Consider the following 27354-nt stretch of genomic DNA (forward strand, 5'->3'; position numbering starts at 1 on the left):
TAACAGTGTAAGGAAAGTCAAGTCTTACTGCCTAATTAATGGTGCTGTGTAGCGTGTTTTGATGTCAACTAAGAGTGTAACGAAAGTCAAATTTTCAGGAATATCACACACAACTGGCAACCAATAACGCTTTTCTACAAAGTAAAGTTATAATGTATTTGTCAGACTTTACATACCCTGATGTCTTTTCTCTAATAAATTCAAATTCTTACAAAAGAAATGGACCTGCTTTCAAGTTTCATTGGCCTACATTTCCATTGGATGGAAGCGATGAAAGCCGAGAATGCCGAAATCAGGTTAAGTTGAAATATTATTCTTTAACGAAATGAATAAAAATATATTATGCCTATTGGAACTGTAAGCAACATTTTTTTTTGTTCAAGAAACATATCCCCCACATGAACCTACTTAAACATACTTTGGCATACCTCAATTACTGTCGCATTGGAACAAATTCAAATGTATGTCAACGGAACATGAAAATGTATCCATTTGTTATTGTCATATTTTCATTCCGCCAGGATAAAGACAGCACAATAAGTATAGTAATTACACATAAATTAATGGAAGAGTATCGATATAGGCTGCCAAGTGTGTGAGATATTCCTGAAACTCTGACTTCTCATTCCGATGTCAGCCGACATGGGAACATGCTATACAAGGCCGTTATTTGGGTAGTAAGACATAGCACTAAAACAAAAACAACATCTGCTATGTCTTACATTGTAGGACTAGCAGACATGGTGTGTGTGTGTGTGTGTGTGTCTGTGTGTCTGATATATATTTTTAACGTAGCTTTAAAAATTTTCCAGTCATATCGCTATGATGTCTGCAGTGTGGCAGTTTAAAGTGATGTCTAGCACTGGGGCATCATGCCGCAGACTAGTACTACATGTAAGACCTCAACGCTGAAATTTATGTTGTGGGCGTCAAGGTCTTACAGCCTAACTAACGGCGCTGTGTAGCATGTTTTGATGTTGACTAACATCATTACTAAAGTAAAATTTTCAGGAATATTTTACACAACTGACAACTAAAATAATGACACTTTCTGAAAAGTAAAGTCATAATGTTTTAGTCAGACTTTACTTACTCTGATGTCTTTTCTCTAATAAATTCAAATTCTCACAAAAGAAATGGACTTGTTTTCAAGTTTCATGGGCCTACATTTCAATTGGCTGGAACGGTATGAAAGCCGGGAATGCTGAAATCGGGTTAAGTCGAAATATTATTCTTTAACAAAATGAATAAAAATATATTATGCCTATTGGAACTGTAAGCAACAGTGCGTTTCGTTCAATAAACATCCCCAACATGAACCTACTTAACTTACTTCAGCATACCTCAACTACTGTTGCATTGGAACAAATTCAAAGGTATGTCAACGGAACTTTAAAATGCGTCCACTTGCAAGTATCATATTTTCATTCCACCAGGATAAAGACAGCACAGTAAGTATATTAATTACACATAAACTAGTGGAAGAGTGTCGATATAGGCTGCCAAGCGTGTGAGATGTTCCTAAAACTTTGATTACTCATTCCGATGTCGTTGACATCGGAACACGCTATACAAGGCCGTTATTTGGATAGTAAGACATAGCACCTAAACAAAATAAACATGTGCTATGTCTTACATGTAGGACTAGTCTTACATGTAGGACTATATGTCAAGTATGACTGTGTCAATGAATTATAGACTTTTAATTTCTAGCGAACGTTTCAGCAGTACATGCCGCAATGCTAGATGTAGTTACCTCTGTCAAGATCAGAAAGTGCTGAATTAGCATCCTGCTCTTGTTCGAATGTGGCATTGTCGTTTCTATTTAGGCCTTTTCCAGCATTTCCAAGGTTTCGCGAAGCCGACAAGGAGGCTGCCATCTTGGAAACTAATGAACGTCCCGCACTGAATGTGAAGTTTAAACCAATCACAATTGCAGCTAAAGTCATTCAGTCACATGGCATCAAAATGGCGGATGATCCAAAAAGTCTACTTGGGTTGTTGAATGGCATTGCTAAAAGAACATATTACAACGAAACGGGGATTACTAACGAATTTCTGAAGAGTGAACTTTATCCTGATATGCAAGAGGAAGACTTTGAAAGGCTTATCACAAAATTCACTGCCCTGATGAAGGTGTTGTAACGTCTAGCTCTCTATAGACACACCCCTTATAGTATTATTATTATTATTATTATCTGATACTCCAAACCCTCTTAACAGAGTATTGTCGGGTATACGGTCAAAAGCATAGGTAGTGAATATCTAGTTTTTTTCTTCTGTTTTGTTGGAGGGGGCGAGTGTAAATTAACTAGCTGACCGAAAGAGGAAGATGCAAGTCTTAGTTTCAGTTAGAACTGCAGTGGAAGTGATTTAAACTATTAAGTTGGGATTTATGTAAGGATATTCTAAGAAGAAGAATTAGTACATGATCAGATAAATGAAAAATGAACAACTTAAATGGATACTAAGTATGATAATTATGGATTGGATAATTGCAGACCAGACGTGAAATGTGCAGGTCCTGATCAATGTACCAGCTCAGGAGGTAAACTGTTAAAGATTCTATACATTCTAGGGAAGAAAGTATGTTCATGAAAGTCTGTTTGGGAGTAGTGAATATTGTACATATACTTATTTGTTTTTTATACTAATATTGATTTTGGAAGAAAAATATGTTTTTACTACTTTGTTTCTAGCTTTATAGGAGATACTGAGAGAACCTAAGTTTCACTAGCACAGAAGTTATACTGCTGTCATTAAAAATGTATCATTTTTTTTTTAATTATAACCTCAAGCATTGAGGTATGTTAACCAGTACCGGTCAGATTTTTTGAACTTGTCCAGTTCAGTGTAAACAATTCCAATCAGCAGTTTTAAATAGTGAAAAATGCAATCATATTATATGCATTCATATTATCATCAAATAGTTTTAATCTTACTGCTGTTGTAATTGTGCAGAGATATTTAGATTAGAAGGAGACAAGGTCCAAAGCCAGGGGGACTGATTGTACTGAGCATTATTCAGAAGAGTTGCTGTCAAAGACAAGTCTTTGAACTCTTCCCATCAGAATGCAATGGATGACCATTTAGTGTAGTGTGGATAGTAGTTTTTTGTGGTCAGATTTGTTAAAGACCTTCTAAAGTCCATTACAATGATGTCATTTTGACTTCTCAAGTTTTGAGTATCATGAAGTTCTTGACTGAATTGAATTAGCTGAGTTTGCTTCTGTATCCAAACTTGTTTTTGTGCAGTATGTTATATTTGTCAAGATAAGTTATCATGTTTGCTACTAGAATGTGTTTCAGGATTTTGCAGGATGTACAATTAGTGAAATTGATTTTAGTGAAATTGATTTAACCCTGAAAGTGCTAGTCGCGACAATAGTCATGTAGATGTTCAAGGTCTCATAGTGCTTGTTGCGACTTAAGTCGTTTTCCAGGTAGGCAACAATGTACGCGTCCTATTACTTCAACTTGCCATGACTGCTTGTAAAACTATATTTGATTGGTTTGTAAAGGCCAGGAACAAGCATTCTATTGTACTTTACTGAACACTGAGCAAAGAAGTTTTACAAATACTTGCTTCTGAGCACGTGGTACCTGAAAAAAATTAAAATGGCTGACACTGAATACGATGGTGATTTCTATCAACAAATACTGAATTCTGATAGTGATGACGACAATGATTTTGAAGGATTTGAGGAGGATGAAATCATTGGAGCCGACGAAGTGTTGATGGAAATACCCATGAGTGATTTTGAGCCAGGAATCGACGTGGAACTGGAGTCAGATGTACATGCTGGCTGGACGAGAAAAGATGGCATGCCTGTCAACCCCCCATTCACTGGTACTTCAAAATTAAATGTTGAAATGGCAAATAGTGAACCTATCGACTACTTAAGACTTTTTTTTTATGACAAGTTATTGCATTTGATAGTAGATCAAGCAAATCATTATGCAGATCAGAGAGTTCATGAGCCAGACTTGAAGGAGAACAGTCACTTGAAAAAATGGCAGCCTGTCACACCTGAGCAGGTAAAACTCTTTTTCTCATTGATTATAGCAATGGGTTTGGTACATAAATCTGATCTCGAGTCATACTGGGCTACTGATGATGTGATATCAACCCCATACTTAAGCAAAAAAATGAGTAGGGATAGATTTCTAGCTATTTTAAGCAATTTACACCTGGCAGACGAGAATAATCAAGGTGACACTTTACACAAGATCCACCCAATGATTGAAAAACTGAAGCATTTGCTGAGGTTTATTCACCAGATATGAACCTCAGTTTTGATGAAGCTACCTGCCCTTGGAAAGGTCGTCTGAAATTTCAAGTTCATAACCCTGCCAAACCTAACAAGTTTGGCATAAAGCTGTTCCAGGTGTGCGAGGCAAGCAGTGGATATTGTATTGGCTACCACATTTATGCTGGTAAAACAGGTGGAGACCTTGACAATTATTGTGAAGGACTAGAACTAAACACTGATGAGCCGAGTTAAACAACAAAAATTGTGATTGGTTTGCTTTGCAAGTCTAGTCTTTTGAATAAAGGACACAGAGTATATATGGATAACTATTATTCATCACCTGAACTTTTTAACGAACTTGAGTTGCTAAATATCTCTGCATTTGGAACCTTGCGAACAAATAGAGTAGGTGTTGCAGAGGCAATGAAGGTTAAAAAAACTAAACCAGGGTGAGTGTATTTTTCGCAGAAAGGACAATTTGTTACTAGTGAAATATCATGACAAACGAGATGTAAATATGATCTTGAGTTTTCATGAAGCTAAGGTAGCAGTGATCAATAAAACAAATTTTGCTACAAACACACCTGTGATGAAACCCACATGTATTATGGATTATGTGAAAAACATGGGAGGAGTAGATTTAAGTGACCAATTTAACCAGTACAATCCTGTAGTAAGGAAATCCAAGAAATGGTGGAGAAAACTATTTTTTCATCTACTGAATGTATGTATTGTAAATGCCTATCAGTTGTACCTGAAATTCTCACCTGTGCAAAAGAAACTAAGTCACCATGATTTTCGTGTCTCAATAGTGAAGTCATTGGTTCTGGAAGCAGGAGATGCGTCAGAACCTACTAGGAGAGGACGAAAATTTGCTGGTGAGCAACCTGAACGCCTCATTGGGAGGCATTTCCCTGAATTTATTCCAGCTACACCTGGAGCTAAATGAGCACACCCTGCACGTGATTGTGTTGCTTGTAATAAGAGAAGAAATGACTGTGAGGGATTCAAAAGAAAGCAAACATCTTTCAGATGTGAGACATACAAAGTGGCACTTTGTGTACCAGATTGTTTCAGGTTATTCCACACTCGTGTAAATTACCAACAGAGTGAATGATGAGCTAGAATAATACCTAAATGGGTAATAAACACAATGGGTGACTCTTTAAGTGCACAAGCTGACATGAAATATATCAGAATAAACAAGTGAAAAATTTTCATGAACATTTACTACTGACTGGGTGTCTAAATTTACCTCTGACATTCATAGATTGCATGTTTACAAAACTGTTACCTTTTCTTTACCTGTGATTTTCACAGTTTAGATATAACATTGTGACAGACATAACGTACATGTACATGGTTGAACTACAAAAGAATATAACATTTCTTAGATATACTGGAGCTTTTTCATTAAAAAACAAACAAAAATACTGATGAAATACAGTCAAAACTTGTAATTTTACCTGTATTTGCACCTGTACATGCAAATATGTTGAATTTGCGCATGTACCTTGATGCTAATCTTAAAGTTTATACATCCACCATCATTTTTCATATAGGGTTTGTGTATCTATTGTGTATATTTATTGAAATGCATGCAGTTTAAAAACTGTGCAGTTTTCTTCCTTTTTTTTCTCAAACAATTCAGTACTGAGGGATCTTGTGCTACAAAACAATATAGCACTTTAAGGGTTAATTTTCTGGTTTGGAGAATCCCTTGACATTTTGCATTGGTACAGTCCTAACTATAATACAGGCCTCTTTCTTTTTATTGTTTTTATGTCCACTTTTAATGAGGGCTCCAAGATCCTGATTATAAAGTGTCCTTGCATTTTACTTGGAAAATTCTTTATCAGAAATAATCAGAATATAGTCTTTAGCTATCTTAACTGTGCTGGGAAATGAATAGTGCTTCATAGCTCTCTGTTAGTACTTCCTTCACATCCTTTCAAAGGATTGTCTTGGACACCTTATCTTTCAAGACTATGCATCCAGTGCACCATCAACAGTTAAATATGGGTTGTCAGTTTTCTCAGATTTTGAATCTTACAAATGTACTTTTTTCATTACGTTATAAAATAGAGCCTATGTTGACAAAAAAGTAATCAAATGAACATAATAAAAACCTCATCGTATTTACTGTATTTACCATAGATTTTTGGATATCATATTTCTTGGGATGCCATAAATTAATTTCTAAAGTATTTTTTGTCCACTGTATAGTCTGGGATAGATCTGGGGGTTTTCAAGACATAAGTTGTGGGACACCTTTTAGATCATTTGAAAATTACTTGTCAGAATATGCACTCAATCTTAAAACTTCTCTTAAAAATATGAAACTGTGTACTTGAGATAAAACTCTTTAATCCACTACAACATTACTTCATCAGCCCAACCCTTCACCTGTACATGTATGATCCATCCATTTGGTGCATGATGATTTTTAAGCTCCCTCATGCCATGAAAAATTGTCATTGGAGGCAACATATCTCCTGCTGCAGAAACTGCAAGCACTGAAGTTAGATTTTTATCTACATCAGTCATGCAGATTATCACATTTTTAATCCCCATCTTAACATCAGGAATGAGATAAAAGTACACTGGACTTTCAGTCATATTGTCGTCAAAATCAACTTCTCTTCTTGCTTTCACGAATTCACTGAATGATTTTATTTTCTCCTCCAAATCTTCTGGGAGACACTGGGTCATCGATGTACGTGCATGAAACACTTGACTGTTGCTTTAAAAACAGTTTCATTGTTTCAGTTTATGTCCAGATTTCACTGTCATCTCACCTCTGTCTGCGTAGGTTCAAGTCTCAGGCTCGGCTAACATGGGTATGTGGAAAAGCTTGCCAGTAGCTTCTCATGGATCAGTGGTTCTTCCCGGAGTTTTCACGGGGTTTCCCTCCACCAGTTATACTGGCCACCATGTATAGCCTATTTTGTGCTGAAAAATGGCATTAAACCCTACAACAACAACAATGGTTTCACTGAATGATTTTATTTTCTCCTCCAAATCTTCTGGGAGGTACTGGGTCATTGATGTACATGCAAGAAGCACTTGACTGTGTTGCTTTAACAACTGTTCCATTGTTTCAGTTATGTCCAAAACTCCTGTGAATACTAGTAAAATGGAACCAAAATTGGCTTCCCTATGTCAGCCAACTTTTTATATATACTAGTGTATGTAAAAAAGCAAAATTGGCATGCTTAAAAGAATCCAAAGTCAGCTTGATTGGATCAGCTTGCTTTTTAATAAAATGACCTTTGTATTTGATATCCTGATGGTATGTTCAAACAATGTGTTTATTGCTCACTACCAGTTACATTTATTCACCACTCAGGATTCTGTTCGTTTGCCATCTGTAATCATTATTGATACAAACAGGATTTATGTCAGTAAGATAAATAGTATACATAGCATTACCTTGCTTTAACAACAGTTTTTGTAAAAGATGCTAGTGAAATGATTTTTTTTATAGTTAACCTGAATATAATACAATCTTTGTTATTTTGCACCTTACAGTGTGTCATACTTAGGCGCAGTCAGTTGATATTGCTCTTGCCCTCTCTCTCTCTCTCATTTGCAGTTGTGTTGGATACAGTTTTTAGTCTATTAACATATTCAGACCTCTGAGTACAACCCAAACATGATTTGTTGCTCTGTATTCACATCAATGAACAAGGTGTCATGCGTTATGTGACATAAGTGATACACGCTACAGTATGGATATATACACTACATATACAGAGTTCATGGATATATTTTCGTCTTTAATACATTGCTCATGATGAAAAAAAGAGGAATAAATGATAAAAATGCAAGGTTAGTTTTTTTAAATCTTATTATCAGATAAGTGTTTTCTTTATCTATTTTATTGTAACATGCAGAAGAGTGGGGCACAAATTCAACTCAAATTATTTCAAAACATTTCCTAAGTCTGGGACATATGAAAGTTTCACCATAAGTTCTGAGAGAGGAACAAAATTATTTATTTTATTGTGTTCCAGGAAATATGGTAAATATGATAGTGTTTGATGATAAAGGTCAAATTTAAATGAAACTAGCAGATTTTTAAAGTCATTAGGATTTATCACAATAAAGATTTTTTGATTTTCTTTGAAATTAATGTCTTTCCACCCACTGATGGGTTCCCTCTTTTCTTAATAGGGGCCCAGGTGGCAGAGTGGTCTAAGGTGCTAGCCTTTACAGATCACTCATGCCTCACCTCTGTCCACGTTGGTGTGAGTTTAGATTTGACCAGTGTGGGTATGTGAGAAAGCTTGTCACTAGTTTCCTGTGGGTTTATGGTTCTTTCAGGGTTCCTCCTACTATATCACTGCAACACACCATTTTCTATCCTGGACCTCCCATTTCTGAGTATCGAATGACCATTACTGTCAGTGTCAAAGAGATCTCTACAGATCACACTTTACTGAGCGTGGTTCCTTTGCCATTACACCCATCGCTAACAACTCTAATGATTGCTTTTATTAGTGTTAAAACATGTTTAGCATCAGAATTCCCTATTTATATGTTGTGTTATCTCCCTTTCCCCAAAGGAGATATTTTACCATACAGTATTTAGCTAAAAGAGCATTAGTTTTAAATGATTTTATAGTCAGTGGTGATGTAAGAATGAGTATTTGTATATTTTAAAAAATACTTGTTTTTATGTGATCACTGTTACCTACAAAATGTATGAAGATTTAATCTTTTCACTATGTATTGTTTCCCCCTGCACCATTGCGGCTAAGTAAATAATCTAAGGTGTCTGGTGATTTACTGTCCAGTTTTGGGTATTATCCCTTTGCCAACCAGCTTAGTGGACACATCTCAAGAGTCTAACAAAATAGTTCAAACATTTGGCTCAAATATGTTTTCTTCTAATGACTTGCTGAAGTTATGGAAAATTCTTCCTAAAAATGTGTTAATGTGTTTTTTCAAAACGTAGTATTGATCATGCTAATTGGAGTACTTCCGTTGTCAAATCTTCAGTTTTGGAGGTGTGAAACTTGTGCTTGTTGCCAAGCTCATCAATTTCGGAGATCAGTAAATCTTGTATACAGCATGCAGGGTCTCTGTTGTTTGTTCTAATGATTACTTCAACAAACTGCACAGACCCAAAGCTGCCTGTGCATTACATGTTGGCAGATCTGGATCTGTGTGGTTTGTAATTGGACTCATCTTATAAGCAAGTATATACAGTAGTATTTTAGCGACTACACTTTGCTTATATACAAACCTAAACTTTAAAAATGGATTTCATAAGTGTACTTTGACAAAGGACAAGAAAATGAAGCAATAAGATAAATTTAGTTAATTCAGCAGCTTACTCTTCAGTCTATATTTAAAAGACAAGAAAATTTGCACAAGATGATTTTCTACTAAATTTATTTTTTAAAAATTAAAAGCTGTCTTCATAATCCTTGCAAATTGTTAGATATTATTTCAGTTATTTTATTTCTTTATTATATACAGAGTATGGTGTCTGCCGACATGGATTTAAACCAATCAGAAGCCTTTCTAACTGCTCAGATGAACAAAAAGGAACATGGCATCACAGAAGAACAAGCAGCAGTTTTTAGAAAATTCTGGAAATCTCACAAAAATAAAATTCATGAGTCAATTGTCAGTCATACCACATGGAATAACACACTGAAGCAAGTGTCCTGGCGAATAGACCTTAAATCTCAAGCTCGTCATATAGATCAAATTAACACACCTACTGCAATAATGGAACTTCAAGTAGGAAAGATTGGTGATGATACAGAAAAGGTTTGTATGTGTGTGTGCATGTTTTCATGTATGCACAGTTTGAATATTTTAGTTTGAGTGTCACTAGCACCATGCTTTTTTGTCTTGGATTTTTACTTCTGCCTGTCTGTAAAACTATCTTCTCCTAAATTGCTGTGGAGAAATTGACTAAACTTGGTAGTTTTCATGCCCCTGTGGTAGACATGTGAAATATATATATTGTAATAAACTGCATTTAGGGAGTGAAATATACATGTTTGTATATGATAAACACTTCATACAAGCCACCCAATTTGGTCTTGATTTTTTTTTTAAATCAGTGCATTATCAGTGAATTGCTCAAATGAGTTGACATTAATATTTTCTATGATCCTCTGTTTTGTTTACTTTGTTGATAATTTCTTAGCTGGTATAATCAACATGTTTTTTGTTAGCAAAAATAGGGATTATTAATGCCGGCATCTGGCATCCTTAATAATTTGATGACCATTTCTAGTTAACCATTTAAGACTGTATGATACATACCAAGTATGTTTATAACCCCTGTTTTTTAATTTGTATACATCATTGCATTCGCATTTGGTTTTCTTTTCTTTATTTCTTTGGTACATACACATGTTGACTGCCCTGTCATGCGGTTTACCTCGGTAATGTTGTAAGAGTGCATAACACAGTTTCCAAACCATTGTTATGAGTGACAGCATAACACGGTATGTGCTGCAAAATACAAAACTGATTTACTATTTTTTCCTTGTGGCAATACATTCGCAATGTAGTATCATGTAAAATATCGAGTTGGTAATTTCTACATATAATCATTACGAAAATTGACTAAATATACACATGCAATACTAGTTCATGCTTGTTTGAATATTCCAACAAAAATTGTGGGTTTTGTGGGCTCCGTTGGTTGTGGATTTGGTTAGAACTGTGGGTTTTGTCAGGAGTATATAAGGCTTTGTGGGAGATTAGTCAGCTAGCAGCAATCATATCACATATCCACTTCTCCCCTCCTTAGTCAGCTGATAAGAAGCATACTCATCTCCAGTAGTATTATCAGGACCTAGCTCAGTCGTTACAATATATATGTTTTTTCTGGCCATTGGAAGTATTCCAGTGGTCAGTGTACCAAAATTTCAATCACAGTGACGCTTTCTTTTTTCCCTATTTTTGTTGACTAAGTCTAAATTTTTGCCTATTAGCAGGAAGACATAATATATCTAAAAGATTGTGGGTTATAATCCTTAATTGCTGTCGTGCAAATTATTCTCTCTTATTTTCTCCTTCTCTTCCTCTCTGAAACATAAAGATTGGTCCTATTTGTACAGCATAAAGTTTCTGCTAAAAATCAGGCTCACACATTTTAAAACCAACATATGTAGAATTATTTGCTGCTTTTATTCATTTTTTAAACATTTTGATTTCAGGATTCCTCTGAAGTTGTAAGATTTGAGATGGATGAAACAAAGTTATCAAGTGTTCTACAAAGTATGAAGGAAATAGAGGATGAAATCAACAAGCACTGTCAACAATAGATGACATTACATGTACTTGCAGATTTTTCTGCAAGTTTAAAAATTTTCATTTGTGGAATTTCAGCTAGGATAACATTCAGGGTTCCCACATTACCAGGAAATCAGGAAAAAGTTGTGAGAAATGATAATTTTTTCCCCGACTGTAAAAAGTCCTTGAATTTTGCCAATATTGATGAAAGTCGGGGAAAACCCAGGAATTTTCAGACACCAATTGATGCCCGAAACAATCACATAATTGAGTTGTAACTAAACTGATCTTGAGTTAAATTTATTGAGTTTTAACCAGAATATTCAGAGGTTGCAGTATGGATCATTTGGTTGCTTGCAATAAACATATATGGTGAGTCAGTACAAGCGCCCAGTGGATTAGATTCATCTAGTAGACTTTTACTTTCAAAGTCAGCTCAATATCCATATCTTTCCCTACATGGATGGTATGAAAACCAGTCTAGCATCACAAGAGGCCAACATAGTGGTGGCAAAGCGTAGCTGCTTACTGGATGGAATAGCAAACTTTAAACATTGTTACATCAAGTGATGCATGCATATGAAAATTACTTATTTTCTCAGAGTATTCAAATCATTTTGTCTTTAATCTGCTGAAAGACAAGCTAAAACTACGTCGTTGATGAAACGTGACCAGTTACTTGCGATTTGCATTGCTATTCACTTAAGTACACAAATCTAACAACCCACATTTTCAAATGTTGTAGAGAAAGAAAAAAATTAAATGAAAGTCATATACTGGACTGGTTGTAATAAAAAATACAAAAACGAAAGAACACAAAATTCTCCATATTTATATATTCTGAGAACAACTTCTGGAGTTTTGTTGTATCACGTGACTACCACTTTGACATGTGCTCTCCACTTGATAAATCAGACTGGCTGAATTATTGGTTTTTACAAAAAGTATCTGACATTCATTTAATATAATTGAATTTCTGTACAAAAACATTATAAAGGAGTTTGTTGTTGATATCACATGACTATTAGACTTCCGATGTCATTTGCGATTTGTGAAGTCATGTGACTAGTAATGCAAATGGCGAGTACTGGGTCAGGTTTCATATATGCTGTAGTTTTGTCTTATCTGTCAGCGGATTAACAACATAACAATTATAATACTTGTCATTTCTGAGAAATTAAATCATTTTCCTATAGATTTCTTGCAGGTATAAGTTGACATAAGTTTAAATTTTCTAAGCCTGCTGGTAAGCAACTACCATATGAGACTATTGCATGGTAGTGACAAATTCCAAATTTTCTATGTGCAGTTGCAATGACCCCCACCCCAACCTAAATGGCCAAATATGAAAAATGATTTGTGAATATTTGGAGGAAACTCAGATTAGAAAATGGACTGCTATTCATCTTAAGCCAAAGTTTTAGTCTAAACTGTTGAATCTCAGCTGAAATGAGAAATTGTCATCCCTTGTATTATATATTAAAAAAGACGATACGAGCCTCTGTATCAATACAGGTTTGAGGACTGGTTTAACAAATTACAAGAAGAGAAGTTGATTTTACAGAAAATTCAGTCCTTGTTTATACAACAGTATATAATTTTGAAGGTCTTTTTTCAAAATTTAAATCAACCCTTTTGAAAATGTTTTTAAAAAGATGGATTTTTAACCAGAGCGTCTTAAGGAGATTAGTTTGTTTGAAAAATCTTGTTTGGGATTTTATTGGCACTGATAATTTCAGGGTTAAACTCTTTTTGTTACAAGACAAGATTCTAATTATTTGCATTTATTGTTTTTTATATATACTGGAATAAGAAATGTTACTTTCTATGAGATGCATATATATATATATATATATATATTGCTATTGAATTCTTTAGAATTAAAGGTTTGAAAGGAAACAAAACATAATTTATGTTCATTATGTTGTTCCCACTTAGCAGTATAATGCAGCAAAATAAAGTTACAATGTTTATTTTGTACATTGAAAAGACTTTACATGCCAACTTATAGGAATATAATCAAACTTGTTTTGTGTGATACATTTTGTGGTTTTGTACATGATCACCTTTTCTGACTTTGATGTTTTCAGATAGTCTTGAAAGAGAAACATCTTTAGATTTAGAAAATGCATGTTTTATAATCTAAAATGTTCTTTAATTCCATTCAGTAATGGTCATATATGAACCTTGAAAAAAATTAATTTCATCTTGGAAATGATCTGAAAATTTAGCTTTAGAAAATCGTAGGAACCATGTGACATTATTGCTGAATTTTCTTCAGCAAATATTTAGACCATTTTATCAAACTTACGCTTTAATTACATCATACACACCAAATCCATTAGTTTAAACTAAACTCAGACATGTTGTATATGTATGTGTATATTTGTTTAAACAAACATTTATTGTTATGAAACGAAATATATAAGATATCATTATGATTGAATAAAAAAAATATAAAACATAAACATCTTCAAAGCCTATATCATGTGCTAAGTAGAGAAGTTGCCTTCACCTAAAATTTAAATTTATGCATTTTGATGACTTCTGCCATAGCTTCTTTTTAAAGTAGAGATGAATATAATATAGCTTCAGTTTGTGTGTTTGTGTTATGAAAGTCTGATGTCTTACCACCCTGAAACTTATCAGCCTCAGTTTTTATTAATTTATACAAATGTTCAGACGTTAAAATGTATAATCCCATTATGTCTTTAAATCAAGACCATTATTACATACTTTTTAGTCAGATTATCCTTCTAGATTTAATACTAAATGTTATCAGTAAGCAACTAATTGATTTTTAAAATCAGATAGAAAATGTGATTCATGAAGGGTCTGTAGAAATTACAAGCTACCTCGCTATTTGAGCATTCTACAACATAAACTATTAATCGTCTCTACTTGAGAATAAAATAAATAGCGGTCCATGGGCTTTTTTTCTTTCCTTGTTTTACTTCGATAGTAGGTGATTTTGGTCATGATTTTGCAAAGTGCGAAAGTGAATTGCTGGACAAATTTTCTAATTTTATTTTTTTTATAAATATATTTGTCTGATTATAAGTATCAAAACTGTCTGCTCTTGCTTGCTCTACAGCATAAACCATTAATAGAGGTCCATGGATTCTGTTTCTTATCCTGGTTTAAATTGTACAAGTATAAAAATGAATCGCTGGGTAAATTTTCTAATTTTAATTTTGTATTATATATTTGTCTCATTTTGAGTATCAAAACAAGAGAGTCGCTGTCTTCTCTTGTGTTTTCATCACCTTACCTAACAAATGAACAAGGCCCATTAACTGGATAAAAATCTGAAATGTCTGACAAATTACAAAATCATATATTTACCCATGCATTGGCTACAAAGAATAGAATCTAGTTTCCCAGTTTAGAACCAGTAGCCCTGAGAAGGTATTTAAATAGAAACTATTACCATTAAGAGTTTTTGTTTGTCTTGTTTAAAGTCACTGTCAGATTTCTTTGTGACATATTTTTATAGTTATGCTTTGAGAGAAAAAATGTAGAAATATCAATGTTGTCATATAGGAATCCTCTTGTATTCCTGAATGCAACTTGTCATAGTTCCTGCTGAGGTCATTTGGGTTTCAGGGACATGCATTCTGTTGAAACCTGCTGATCTGATCTCAGACATGGCTGTCACAATGAATATACTGAAAATCTTGTCACTGATTCTCCTGAATGGATGGTTATATCGTCATGTGATTTTCACCAAAGTCTATTAATGGTGCCTAGTTTGTCTTAAATGATAATGGTGCCAATCTTAATCAAGTGTGTCTTCCACAGTGGCAATTGGGAACAATTTCATAAGAATAGCAGATGGTTTCAGTGCTCAGAGGCTAAAAAGAAGAAATGGTCTTCTCTTGAATTCCTGGATAAGAATTTGAACAGAAGAGCATCAGCTCCTTTTAGGGACTCTTGCTTTTCCAAGGTCATCCATGTGCATTAATGTGAAATATAAACGGGTATGGGTCCATTTTGTTAATGGGGAGCCATGGAAATTCAGTTGATGGGACCATGGGTTTGATACCCTTCCAGGTCATCCAGAATGAGCTGCCTCAGTGTGCCCTTGAGAAAGATGATTCTCTCACAATTCCTCCAGATCATACGATCAATAATGTATTAAAAGTGGCATTTAACCAATCCTCATATTTAACGCATGTTAATAAGTTACAAATCATTTGGAAATGCATGTTAATAGTTTGGAATATGCAGTCATGACAAAAATCATACTTTCTGGCATACATTTCTTTACAAACTGAGAAATTATTAATTAAATGACAAATTATGCATCTGCATACATGTACTCCTTTTTGTCATTATGTCAGCCCAAAATAAATTGCATCTTCCGTGCCTCAGAGGTGATGTTAACCTAAAAATTAGGTTACAATAACAGTCAACAAACACTATATTACAACTCGGCTGGCTATGACTAGCCTTAAATGTTTTCATTGCCTTGGTTTGACATGTCCTCATTTTCCTGGACATGTCCTCCTCTTAGGTCCTTAAATGTCTGTTTGCATGGGTTTCTTAAAAATGTAAAGCTGTCAAGGATTTTTCCTTATTCTTTTTCAAATTTTTTTAGATATGTTTAAATAAGATCCTGTAATAGTGATATAAATCTGTCTTGCATTTCAAAGGTTTTTGATATGCATATGGAATGTTGAATGCCCACTGTTACTTTTATATGCTCGTGATGGAATAATGTGATATATATATTGTTATGTATATCTGATTTAATTCACTTTTATTTTAATTTAACTGTTTGTCAGTTTTAAATTTTTTATTCAATTATATGCTATTATAATGTAAATTTATTCACTGGAGATGATATTTTTTCAGAAAATTGGTTGACCTGAATCTTTCTTTTCATAAATACCAGGTGTTGGCCTGGATGCTGACCTTGATTCAAAATTAGTAAACAAGTTCTATTTTTATTTTAAAATGATTGGTTGTTGTCAAGGTCATGATGGGGCTTTGGGTTTAAGATGTAAACAACTTTTTATTCTTTTATTTCTTTAAGAAAATTATTGGTCTAATCAAGGCCATATTCTGTGTACGTGATATAAACATGATTCCCCCCCCTTTCTGATTTTGCAACTTTGGGGAATTTTGAAACTGCGTCTTATAATACAGTATAGCCTTTGTTTTAGAGACAGGTTTGGGGCTTTTTACACTGACGTCAAGTTAGTTTGTTGTAGCCAGATTTTGAGCACTAATTTTCTTCAGATCAGTTGGATTTCAAAAGGATTAATTCTTTTTTCTCTGGAAATATTTTGAGGTGTGCTCACACAGAGATTTTGGAAAGATATTGCTTACAAATTTAATTTGGATTTCCAACACCGGAGTGCCGTTATTTGTATTCCTACGAGGAACTGTAGATAAGCACAGTACTGACCACAGCATACATCATTGTCATCCATCTTGGATTTTCCATCAGGATTCAAATTTGAAATTATTAGAACATTTGTTACAAGGACTTTTGCAAAATAATTTGTGGATTATTCTTAGATTATTTTTGGGATTTGATTCTTGAAACCCTAAGTTCTTCTCCTTTTTTCCATTTTACAGAATGAAACATTTTGTGCACATATTTCAATTTTGTTCTGACAAAACCATGCAAAGGGTCAAGATTTGGGGGATGAAGGACAAAGCATTGTGGGGAAACCCACAAGCCAATTTTCAGTGTGCAACACTGCACTGATATGGTCGACGAAGACTGGAGGGATTGGACAAAACCTCAGAAGGCAGGGCTGAATCAGGTCAAGTGTTGTGAGAGCGTCCAAAATTTCAAAAAGGACCTGACTTCCCTCAAAAGGGCACAAAGCAAAAGTCTGTGTGTCTATTTCCTCAGAGTGTCATAATACCCAATAAACATGTTCAAGAATAAAATGATGGTCAAATAATAAAGTGACTGCACATTTGTATGTATGTTTTTTAGCCAGGTGTGTTGTGTCCGCCCCCTACCCATGTCCAACCTAGGATGCACCACTTACACATGCTGTAGAAAGGGTAGTGAACTGAGGCCCAGAACAAGAGTGTTGCTCAGGGACCTTTTTACCTTTTTGCAGGGGGGGAGGGGCAAAACTTGATAGGCTTGTTAATTTTCATATATAGGCTACAGCAATTTTACAGCATATGCAAATGGGGGGGGGGGTAAATCCCCAAATGGCGTCCCTGGTGTTACTAGATTACTAGTGTACAGTGGAAGTCCCTGAACTACAAGTGATCAGCTGGAGTTGGGATGGGCAGCGGCTTGCTTTTTATATTATATGAAATGTAGGGGTGATATTTTCATTGAAAAAAATGCGATTAAATCTTAAAATCTTATTTCAACATAGTGGATTGGTATATCATCAATCATCAGCTTATTATAAGAGAACATCAATTGTTTCAGTTAATACATTCATTAGTATATTGCTATATTGCATGTGATAACTCACCATAATCACTTTATTGGCAAGAAACAAGCAGAGCAATACAATTGTCAAAGTTAATATTAGTAATCGAGTTTTTGAGGAGTTATTTTTTTATTTTAATAATTTAATTTTAAATACATGTGTACAATTTAATCATCACAAGTCAGTTGATCTACTGAGATTAATATACAAAGAGTTCTAATGAGAATCAACATGCTAAAGTACTATGTTCCCCGTTATTGTGCTCATCATAGTTTATTAATATGTGGGTCCCGTCTTCAGGGGCCAAGAAACATTGTTATGTTGTATTGATACTAGTTTGTATCAAGTGTATCAGCCGAAACATGATCACTGCTCAAGAAAGACTACTCTTGCGAGCAAGAGTTTAGACGTACGAAGTTATAATTCGCTTATTTTCTACCATAACCACGCTATTCTCAAAGCAAATATGAAGACAAGTAAATATTATTAACTGTTCGATTTCTTATAAAACTCTACCAGCACTCGTCGTTGTTATATTCCTGTGATAGGCGAGGTAGCTCAGTTTGCGTGCTGGACTTGTACGCAGGATTACTGGATTCGATTCCCGGTCGGGTCTGCTACTTCATATCATTTGCCAAGACGCCCTACTTTCACTGCCCTAACTTCACAAATTCTGGTGTTTTACTCATCAGTGATGCCACCTAGGTTTAGTACAACCAAACTAACATAGTATGTGCGTCTTTGACACATGCCATTTGTTGTGGAGGGCACTTGTTTTGTTTCATTCTCTTTCTGCAAATTAAAAATAAATATTAACCAACGAAAATCTAAACTATTTCCGTTCAAATTGTGAAAAGGTTTGAATTTTTTAAAAATGTATGTTAAGCTCGTGCTTATAAATATATGGAATTTGTATTAAGACATGTTTTATTTGATATTGCCATTACTTTAAGGTCCTGCGAGTCTTTATTTATCATTACACTGTATTTCGTATTAACGAACCCGGAGTAACCAGAGAAAAACAATCGTGTACAAGTGGTCAATGAGCTGTGCAAATAAAGATGCTCGTAAACGAACCCAGGCCCAGATAGTACTATAAGTGATAATGACACTATTCAGTATAGATGATGGTGACTCACGTTTCAATTAATCATGATGGTTTTGGTTTATTTAAGACGTATCCTCCAGGAAACGAAGAATTCTCAAGTTCATAATCGAGTCTAAATTATGACCCTTGTACAAAAGAAACTGTCGACACACAAAATTCTGGCCCTCGCAGTCATGAAACTATCTTCTCTAGCCAAAGTTCAGATATGATAACTCTGAAGATAGGGTTATCATATCGAAACCATGGCTAGCGAAGATGTAATGTAACTGTTCGCACACAACGTTCTAGTATTCGCAGTCCCCAATCTGATTAAAATCAGACCTTCACTGTCCTACGTGAAGACAGCGGAGATCCGACCAAGTGATAGTCTATTGCATCCTGTGATTTATAGTGTGAGATCGCATTTCCACCTGTCCTTGTTTTCTATTCATCTGTATCTCTCCTATCCTACCAATTCCTTCCGACTTCCCTCCTAACTCCTTCTCCAATTTCTCCTCCTCGACTCCTTTTGCTCTTCCTCCTTGACTCTGCTCTCCGACTAGCCTTCGATTCCCAATCGACTTCTCCTCTAGTCTCTATTCCGTCTCTCTCCTAGAGACTCGGGACTAAACCACACCGGAAGTCTGTCCCCTAAAAGCTTCATTTACGAAGCTTTGTCTTTCCTTGCTACTTTTTCCCGCTAATTCACGAGTGGCTTCCCGGAGTTATTGCTACAACTTTTCAGCGCGATGTTTTACAATGACTGGGGTTTGTAGTCTAAAGTACACAGTTAAATTCGGGTTGAAATGGTGACCACACCCTCTCTCAATTCCGATTGGATATCGATTCCACCCTGTTATATTCAACTTAGACAATGCTCCGGCCGTCTGTCAACGTGGTGAGATTTACGACGCCAATAAGGGCCCTTTGTTCTTGAACAAAGCTTTCAACGTCCACATGTGATTTTTGACACCCAACAAGCTGGGCTCTCGTAACAAATACGAATAGGACCACAAGAGCCGTGGGGTCTAACATATATACATGGCTTCTAACCAATTCCTTTGTTCTTGACTTACGTAATCGCGGGCAGGCAGTGTGACATGGACACTCATTCGGTTTTGACTTGAATTCACTACATGAAAACTCACTAACACTTTACTCCGTGACGTTTGTCTCTAGTAACTGGCTAATTATTTCGGGCAAATCAATATTTATATTGCACTGAATTCCAATAATCAGACAAGTAAACACAAAAATCTAAGAATTTCTTAAAACGGGTCGCTATATCCAAATGCGCACACTCCAATTTATTTCATTATCTATGACAAAAGTTACGAAAGACTTAAATATTTAGCGTCATAGGCATCTGTTAAGTTTTCGTGCTCATAAAGTTCCATGACTATGGGACCTAAAGTAAGATTGGCTGATGTCAAATCCAATTTTTGATTGAGTCTAGGTCTGAATGAAGATGGGGGTGTATGTTTTTCTTTAAATTCACGCCTCAAATGAACACTGTTTATGGTATTAAATTTGTCTGCGGGTGATTTGCATCATTCATAGAACAACCTTGTAGGTCACAAACTTCAGTGTCTCATTGAAACTATATATAAGCGTAAATTTTAAATGATATTGCATTGTCCTGTATATGGGGAAATATTTTTTTCAACGTAAACAATAAGTTTTATATAATTGGAAAATCCAGAAATTAAAGAAAAAGAAATGCAATTAGTTACACGCATTCGCTCTTTGCAGGAGATTGTTTTACTTGTCATACTCTTCTCGTAATCTGATCGTAATTATCTGGAATTACGATTTTTTTTCCAAGACACAATTTTAAATCCTTTTTTCATTCAGTACGTGCCTGTTTTCTCCCGCGAGAATAACAAACTCTGGTAACTTACTAGCGGAACACTCTTAAAAGAAATATGCAGAGACGGTTCATGGCAGAAATTAATTGCTTGAATATCCAAGGCTTTATTGTAAGTGTTTTACATGTCTCCACCTCGCAACAACTTCGAAAAAAATGCTAGTAAGATTATGTACGTGAAGATTGATGGTTTCACATACTGTTTCACTCCGTTATATTATAAATAGTTTTCTAAGGCATGACTTAAAAAATAAGACTTTGTCGAGTTTTACTTTAAGTGCTTTTTAAAAGCACGTACTTGTCTCAGAAATTGGCCTCTACTTTATGAAATGACCCCGAAGTAATGGAGGGAGAAAAAAACGCAACTCATACAGCCTTGCAATTTTTTTTTTAACCTGGACTTGATCCAAGAACAATGAGCCATGACTTATATGTCCAAAACAATGTTAATTTTTAAAATAATACGTGAAAACATATTTACTAAACATTCTATTATATTTCTTGTTAATTTATGTGAGGAAAAAAATTACGTCTCCCACCCCATATTGAACAGTGCTGTAAATTTACGGCATCAAAATATTAATAGCGTCTAAAATAAATTATCCAGGATTATTTTTGACGCATAATGACTGAAAAGATAAACTTTTTTTTTTTCCACTAGATCTAGGTACTACCTTCCCTACATTCGTGATATCAGCCGTGTTAAGAATCCTTGCTATCTTTTTTGAAATTCACAACTCTTCTACACGAGTCGTTTTATTCAACGCATATGTAAGTACAATACTGCCGCATTCATGACATTTATCCACTGATATTCTGGGATTCTTGTTAGACCAACAAGTAGATCTCCACCTTTTTTCTTATATTTCTTGTAGCTACCAAGAACATAACAGGGGGCGGGCAAGCGGAGATAGTAGTCTTGTTTGATTAATCCGAATTTCCGATGACCCTTGCCACCCCAGTTTTTGATATTTGGACATTTATGTTGGGGTGTAGGGTCAGAGTCCATTCCCTATCGAAAAGTTTAAATTCGCCGACACCATTTGGTGTGGGCATGGGATAGCCGGTTACTAGCCGGCTCAGCAAACTTGAACGATCTTTCATCAAAATATACCTGCATAAAATCTATAGGAATATGATTTATTTTCTAAGAAATTGCCATCATAGCATTCGTTATGTCTTTAATCCGCTGACAGGCGAGACGAAAGTACATCGTTGCTGAAATTTGACCTGGATCTGTTTATTAGCATTCCGAGTCACATGACTATACAACTCTTGCAACCGATATGTTAATAACAACAGAAGTCATATAGTCACGTGATATCAACTGTACACCATTTCTAGTGTTGCTGTGGAGAAACAAATTGAACATATAAATGAAAGTCACGTAATTTGTATAGAAACATGAAAAAACATAAACTTCTCAGAATATTTAGTCTGAAAACAACGACGGTACTTCTTGAAAATGGTTTTCTCCACCCTGCTGCTATACCGACAGGTTTCTGGTCGTTGTTCTCAGAATAAATATGTTGTGAATTAAGAGTGCATTATATTCATTTACAAACATTAAGTGACTTATATATCATATGTCCAAATTCTATATACAACAACTTTGGAATTTATATATCGATCTAACAAGGCCGCGTATCGAATCATATTAGCCACCCCTACCAATGGCGTCACTAGGGTTGGTGTCACCCGGTGCGGTTACTCATGGTGTCACCCCCATGGACCTCCTTCCTGCATAAAAATTCAAAAAATTTATAGACAGTCATTTTGATGTCACCCCTCTGAGATGGTGTCACCCGGTGCGGACCGCACCCCCCTAGCGACGCCACTGACCCCTGCTATGCAGTAATTTGTCAATTAGTCAAAATTTCAATGTAGAGCACATGTCGAGAAGAACAACGGGGAGGGGGGTATGTTTGAAATATATTCGGTTCAATATCTGTATGAATAAACAATATATTATCTCAAATGTTTGCACATAAACGAAAAGTTGATTGCTTAGAAATATAAATTGGGCAATAAATATTAATGGCGATGGAATCAATCACTGAGTGTACTGTAATGAAAAACAAAATATTGTTATAATCAAACATGTAACACTTTCTTGGAATCTGGAAAAAACAGAAAAACTATTCCTGTTTTAAACATTTCCAGTGTGTAACAGTACTAACAATTTAATGATTTGAGGAAAAATATATGGTATGGTCTAACTGCAACAAAAATGGCAAATTAAAAATACTAGTACCAGAATTATTAATTAGCCTGAGCTTAGAAGATACAACGGTTTCTTTGTATTGAGTGTATTTTTAAAGCAAGATTAAATAAAGCATGAAAAGTAGGTCACTGCGATTCGTGTAGACGCCGGAAGAAACCGTCATTCAAAGATATTCATGTTTCAGCTTTTCTTGAAATAAATTAAAGAGGTAATGGAAGCACACCTTTTAGCGAATATTGATAACATAGATGATAAAAACGTTTTTTACGTTTTTTATTTTACCTCGAAAAACGCGTTTTTTACGTTTTTTATTTATTTGCGTCTTTTATATTTGGTACTTCCATTTTTTTTATCATCGGCCATACAGGCGGTCCTCTGTCATACTCTAGATCACTGCTATAGATAACAAATATCGATCAATAATGAATCTATAATGCTAGCCTACGATACTTTACGTAAACATGCTACAACATAGTGCTGATATCTGGTAGTGTAGGCCAGGCGTGGTCAGATCAGTCAGATGGTGATAACGACATTGAGTGAAAAAAAAAATTCAATGTTATCTGGACTACGGTTTAAAACTTTTTACATTTTTTCATATTTTTATCACTGAAACTTTAAAACTGGTATGTAGCGTGTAAATAAGTAAAATATTGATTTTTGTGTTGCCTAAAAACTACTGGAACGTTTTGTTTTCGTTTTTTATTTATTGAGAAAAAAAATGCGTTTTTTTACGTTTTTTATTTTAATTTTAACGTTTTTAACATCTAATTGATAAATCGAGCGACTTAATTCTGATGGCTGAAGTATATTCGGTCTAACATTCGCTCATATTTACAATTCGATCTAAATAGGTCAACATTATTGAATCAGAACTCAGATACCATATTTTGCAGGATACACAACATTTTGCATGATAATGTCAAATGCGAGCCCAGATACCACATTTTGCATGACAGACACAACATTTTGCATGACATGTCAAATAAAAGCTGGTATATATGTTACATCAATCCAGTATAGGTCTGCAGCACACGTTTATTTTCTGGTGCACTTGTACACGTTAGGTCCCAGCAGGTATATTGAAATGTATGAGCTACATGGAGTTCAGACTGAGATATTCACATACGCGTGGATTAAGTGAAACCTACATAATGCCTGCTTCTCGAAGCTCCAATACAGATAATTTGAAATGTAAAACCTTTTTGGTTTATTTTGTTCTTTTTATTTGTTGTTTTATTTTTTTATTTTTATTTTTTTTTTACCTTTTTCTTTTCGCTTTAAAAAAATAGTAATTGCTTCACCCTGAATAGGCTGATTTGGTTTGGTGTGGTGTTTTTAAGGCACGGCAACATTTCGTAGGATCTAAAGTGTCAGGGCGAGGTCAATGAGTGCCTTTCATATGCCAAGTACTCCCCAGTAGTCGATCAAGGATGATCCAATGGCGAAAATCTAATCCTAACCCTCCTGGTGACGATTCCAACGCATTAACCACTGTGTCACCGAGGTTCTCTCAATAGGATGAACTGTAAACACTGAAACTTGTTAAAGGGATGGTAGTTGGTTCATTAAACATTTCTATGCTATGTCCCAGTGTAGGTTTCAAGACACGTCCCTGCTTTAGAACACGCTCCAATGTCTCAAGTGTCAAGCAAATATCTGCTAAGCTCCATTTTCACATGCAGCTCGATACGATGAAAGCTCTTGAGTGTTTTCATAACATTCCTTGAAATAAAATTCAAATTTAATGCTTGGCAATTATTATTATTATTATTATTATTATTATTATTAATCTTTGGAAGTGAATATGTTAACGATAATTTTGTTAGTGTACTTGTCATATTTTTAACTCAAATATTTTAACCAGAATGTTGTAAAGTCTGACATCTTAAATTATTAGTATTTTTTTAATTAAAAATTTATAAACGCCTAATAACTTTATAAAACTCGTGATATGTATACTAATTGACAGTAGGTTCTGATAGACATAATTTTTTTCCTCACACATTTAACAATTAAATAATTAATGTAAAATGGTCTATATTGTCTTTAAAATAATAAGATACTTTACATCTAGAAATGGAACGTTCTCCATAATTGATGACTTATATTATCTTTATTAGGTTGATATGGCATTAATTTCCCAAGCAGTTTAATTCCACGTCATTTTAGTGCGGTTATTTCGAGGGTTTTAAAAATAAAATTCACGTATTTGAAAATAAAGAATGTTAAAAAAAGATAGTGTTACATTTGTCAAGTGTGACGAAACATTCTGTATATTACATTCCTTGTGTCAATTTGTTAATAACAAATAAAACTGCTGTCTACTGATTATATTCTTTCTTATATTTGTATATTTTTAACGTCAAAATCTGAACTCTATTTCAGATCCTAGGATAATTATATCCCCCAAAAAATAAATAGAGAACGGTGAGCAAAAAATGGCTGACGTAAATGTAACCTGCATCCCAACCCTACTGCATGATGGTGATAAGTTACAATCAAAACAACGCATAACTCTTCTAAAAATAGTGCTAGTGAAATAATTGGTCAACATGTACATCTGATGACGATAAACATAATATGTACTACGTTGCACATCGATCCAGCAAAACCAAAATGCAAGAGAATCTGCGTTCAAAAAAGTACATAGCCTCTAGGTATATGTCAAACAGTGCAGTAACTCTTACAAAAAATAACGGAAGCACGACATTTTACCAAATATGTATATCTTTAGAGGATAATGATGACATGTACCACGTTTCACGGCGATTCGTTAAAAAATGCAACACGTATTGTTTTCACTAAATTATGTCTTGTACTGCATTCTGATGCAGGACATAAGGACGATAACTCTAACAAAAATGACGATAACAGGGACATTCGTTGATGTTATGCATCTTCAGACGATTACCATAACATATGCAGTTTCTTGGCGATCCAATGAAAAGTGTGTGTATGTGTGGGTGTGGGTGGGTGGGGGGTAACAGTTGTATTCACAAGATTCACTTATACGCTACATCATGTCCCAGATTAAAAACAGCAATAATTTTGATATAAATGGCAGGAACACATATTCTAACAAAAATCACAGGAATATAGCGATTTATCGATATACCCATCTTCAAATGATGATCATAACCTTTCTCAAGTTTCTTGGCGAGCCATTGAATTGTGGAAGACCAGTTGCATTCAGAACACTGTCATCCGTTGCATTCAACAGCAAGTCAAAAAGGGCAATAACTCATATATAGACTGTTCTAACAACGATTTGACGAAATGCGCATCTTCAGGTGATGACCATAATATCTATCAGTTTGAATGGCAACCCATCAAAAATGGCTGCACTACATACGCTAGACCGCGTCATTCACTGGATCAAGCTATAAGACAGGGAGAATAAATATAAAAGAGATTTACGGTGTTTGTCTATATGCGCATCATCAGTTAATGGTCAAAATACATAGCACGTTTTATGACAATCCATCAAAAACTGCGAGATTAACTGCACTGCGTCATCACAAGCCACAGGCGACAATCCGCTACACTTCTTTATCATCGTTACGCGCCAGTCCTTATATTTCTTGTGACTAAGCGTACCCCTGCTTAACGAATTGTAGCGAGCGTGAATTACATTTTCTCGCCAATGTGACCGAACGTGGTCTTTGTTGCTGTCTGCATAACGCAATCAACGTTTCTGCACAGAAGTCTGACGTTTTATCAATAAAGTACGATGAAATCTCTGACAACACGAAATCACATTAATGGTACTATAAATGGACACAAGGAGTGCAAGTGTGACCCCAACCATCCGCTCGATTCGACTTTTCTCACACGTCTTTTACCGCTTCAAAATAGCAGGAAGACTGAAATACTACATATATCCATTCAAAAGACAGTAACGTACCAAACGCATAACTCTCGGACGACCATCCCATGAATCCAATCGGGCGAATTAACCTTTATTTTCACCATTACGGTCACAAAACCCTTTCTTGCAAATCCATCAGACGGAAGTGGCCCATTTTACCACGGGCTGAATAACATCATGAAAGTAATTTCACAAGATAAAATGTTTAACGTGGTTTTTATTTCAGATTATATCATATGGTTATTTTAAATAAATTTCCAGAACAGAAATATGTACTTAAAGTTCGGATAATAGAAATAACGGTTGATGACGTCATCACATTTCACATATTAAAGCCTAGACGAATGCTGGCCCCGGTAGATCTGAAAAT

At 34.9% G+C, this 27354-nt stretch overlaps 2 protein-coding genes and 1 long non-coding RNA gene across 4 annotated transcripts in view; 1 reads left to right on the top strand and 2 right to left on the bottom strand.

The window, feature by feature from the left end:
* The window catches only part of LOC149805235 (integrator complex subunit 7-like), a 76216-nt gene extending 74335 nt beyond the window's left edge, over positions 1 to 1881 (bottom strand). The window contains exon 1 of the mRNA XM_089948704.1: positions 1757 to 1881. Coding sequence (XP_089804830.1) covers positions 1757 to 1880 — 124 coding nt within the window. The 5' untranslated portion in view covers position 1881. The remainder of the gene's footprint in view (positions 1 to 1756) is intronic.
* A 69-nt stretch (positions 1882 to 1950) lies between these two features.
* Positions 1951 to 17465, top strand: LOC149805236 (COMM domain-containing protein 1-like). Of its 2 annotated transcripts, none has more exons than XM_089948720.1 (3): positions 1951 to 2136; positions 9741 to 10037; positions 11444 to 17465. In XM_089948720.1, exons 1-3 carry the CDS (start codon positions 1969 to 1971, stop codon positions 11549 to 11551), a joined length of 573 nt encoding a protein of 190 aa, XP_089804846.1. In that variant the 5' UTR covers positions 1951 to 1968; the 3' UTR covers positions 11552 to 17465. The 2 variants fall into 2 exon arrangements, with proteins under 2 accessions (XP_089804846.1, XP_089804836.1); XM_089948710.1 differs by lacking the exon at positions 1951 to 2136 and adding an exon at positions 2155 to 4038.
* Positions 17466 to 22015: 4550 nt separating this feature from the next.
* Positions 22016 to 27130, bottom strand: LOC149805237 (uncharacterized). Its single transcript, XR_016418392.1, has 2 exons — positions 27021 to 27130; positions 22016 to 24838 (listed from the first exon to the last, which is right to left on the bottom strand). It is a non-coding gene; the product is annotated as an uncharacterized LOC149805237 (long non-coding RNA).
* Positions 27131 to 27354: the final 224 nt, after the last annotated feature.

Source organism: Sinohyriopsis cumingii, chromosome 2 (assembly GCF_028554795.1).
Source record: "Sinohyriopsis cumingii isolate HCF-2022 chromosome 2, ASM2855479v2, whole genome shotgun sequence".
NCBI lineage: Eukaryota > Metazoa > Mollusca > Bivalvia > Unionida > Unionidae > Sinohyriopsis > Sinohyriopsis cumingii.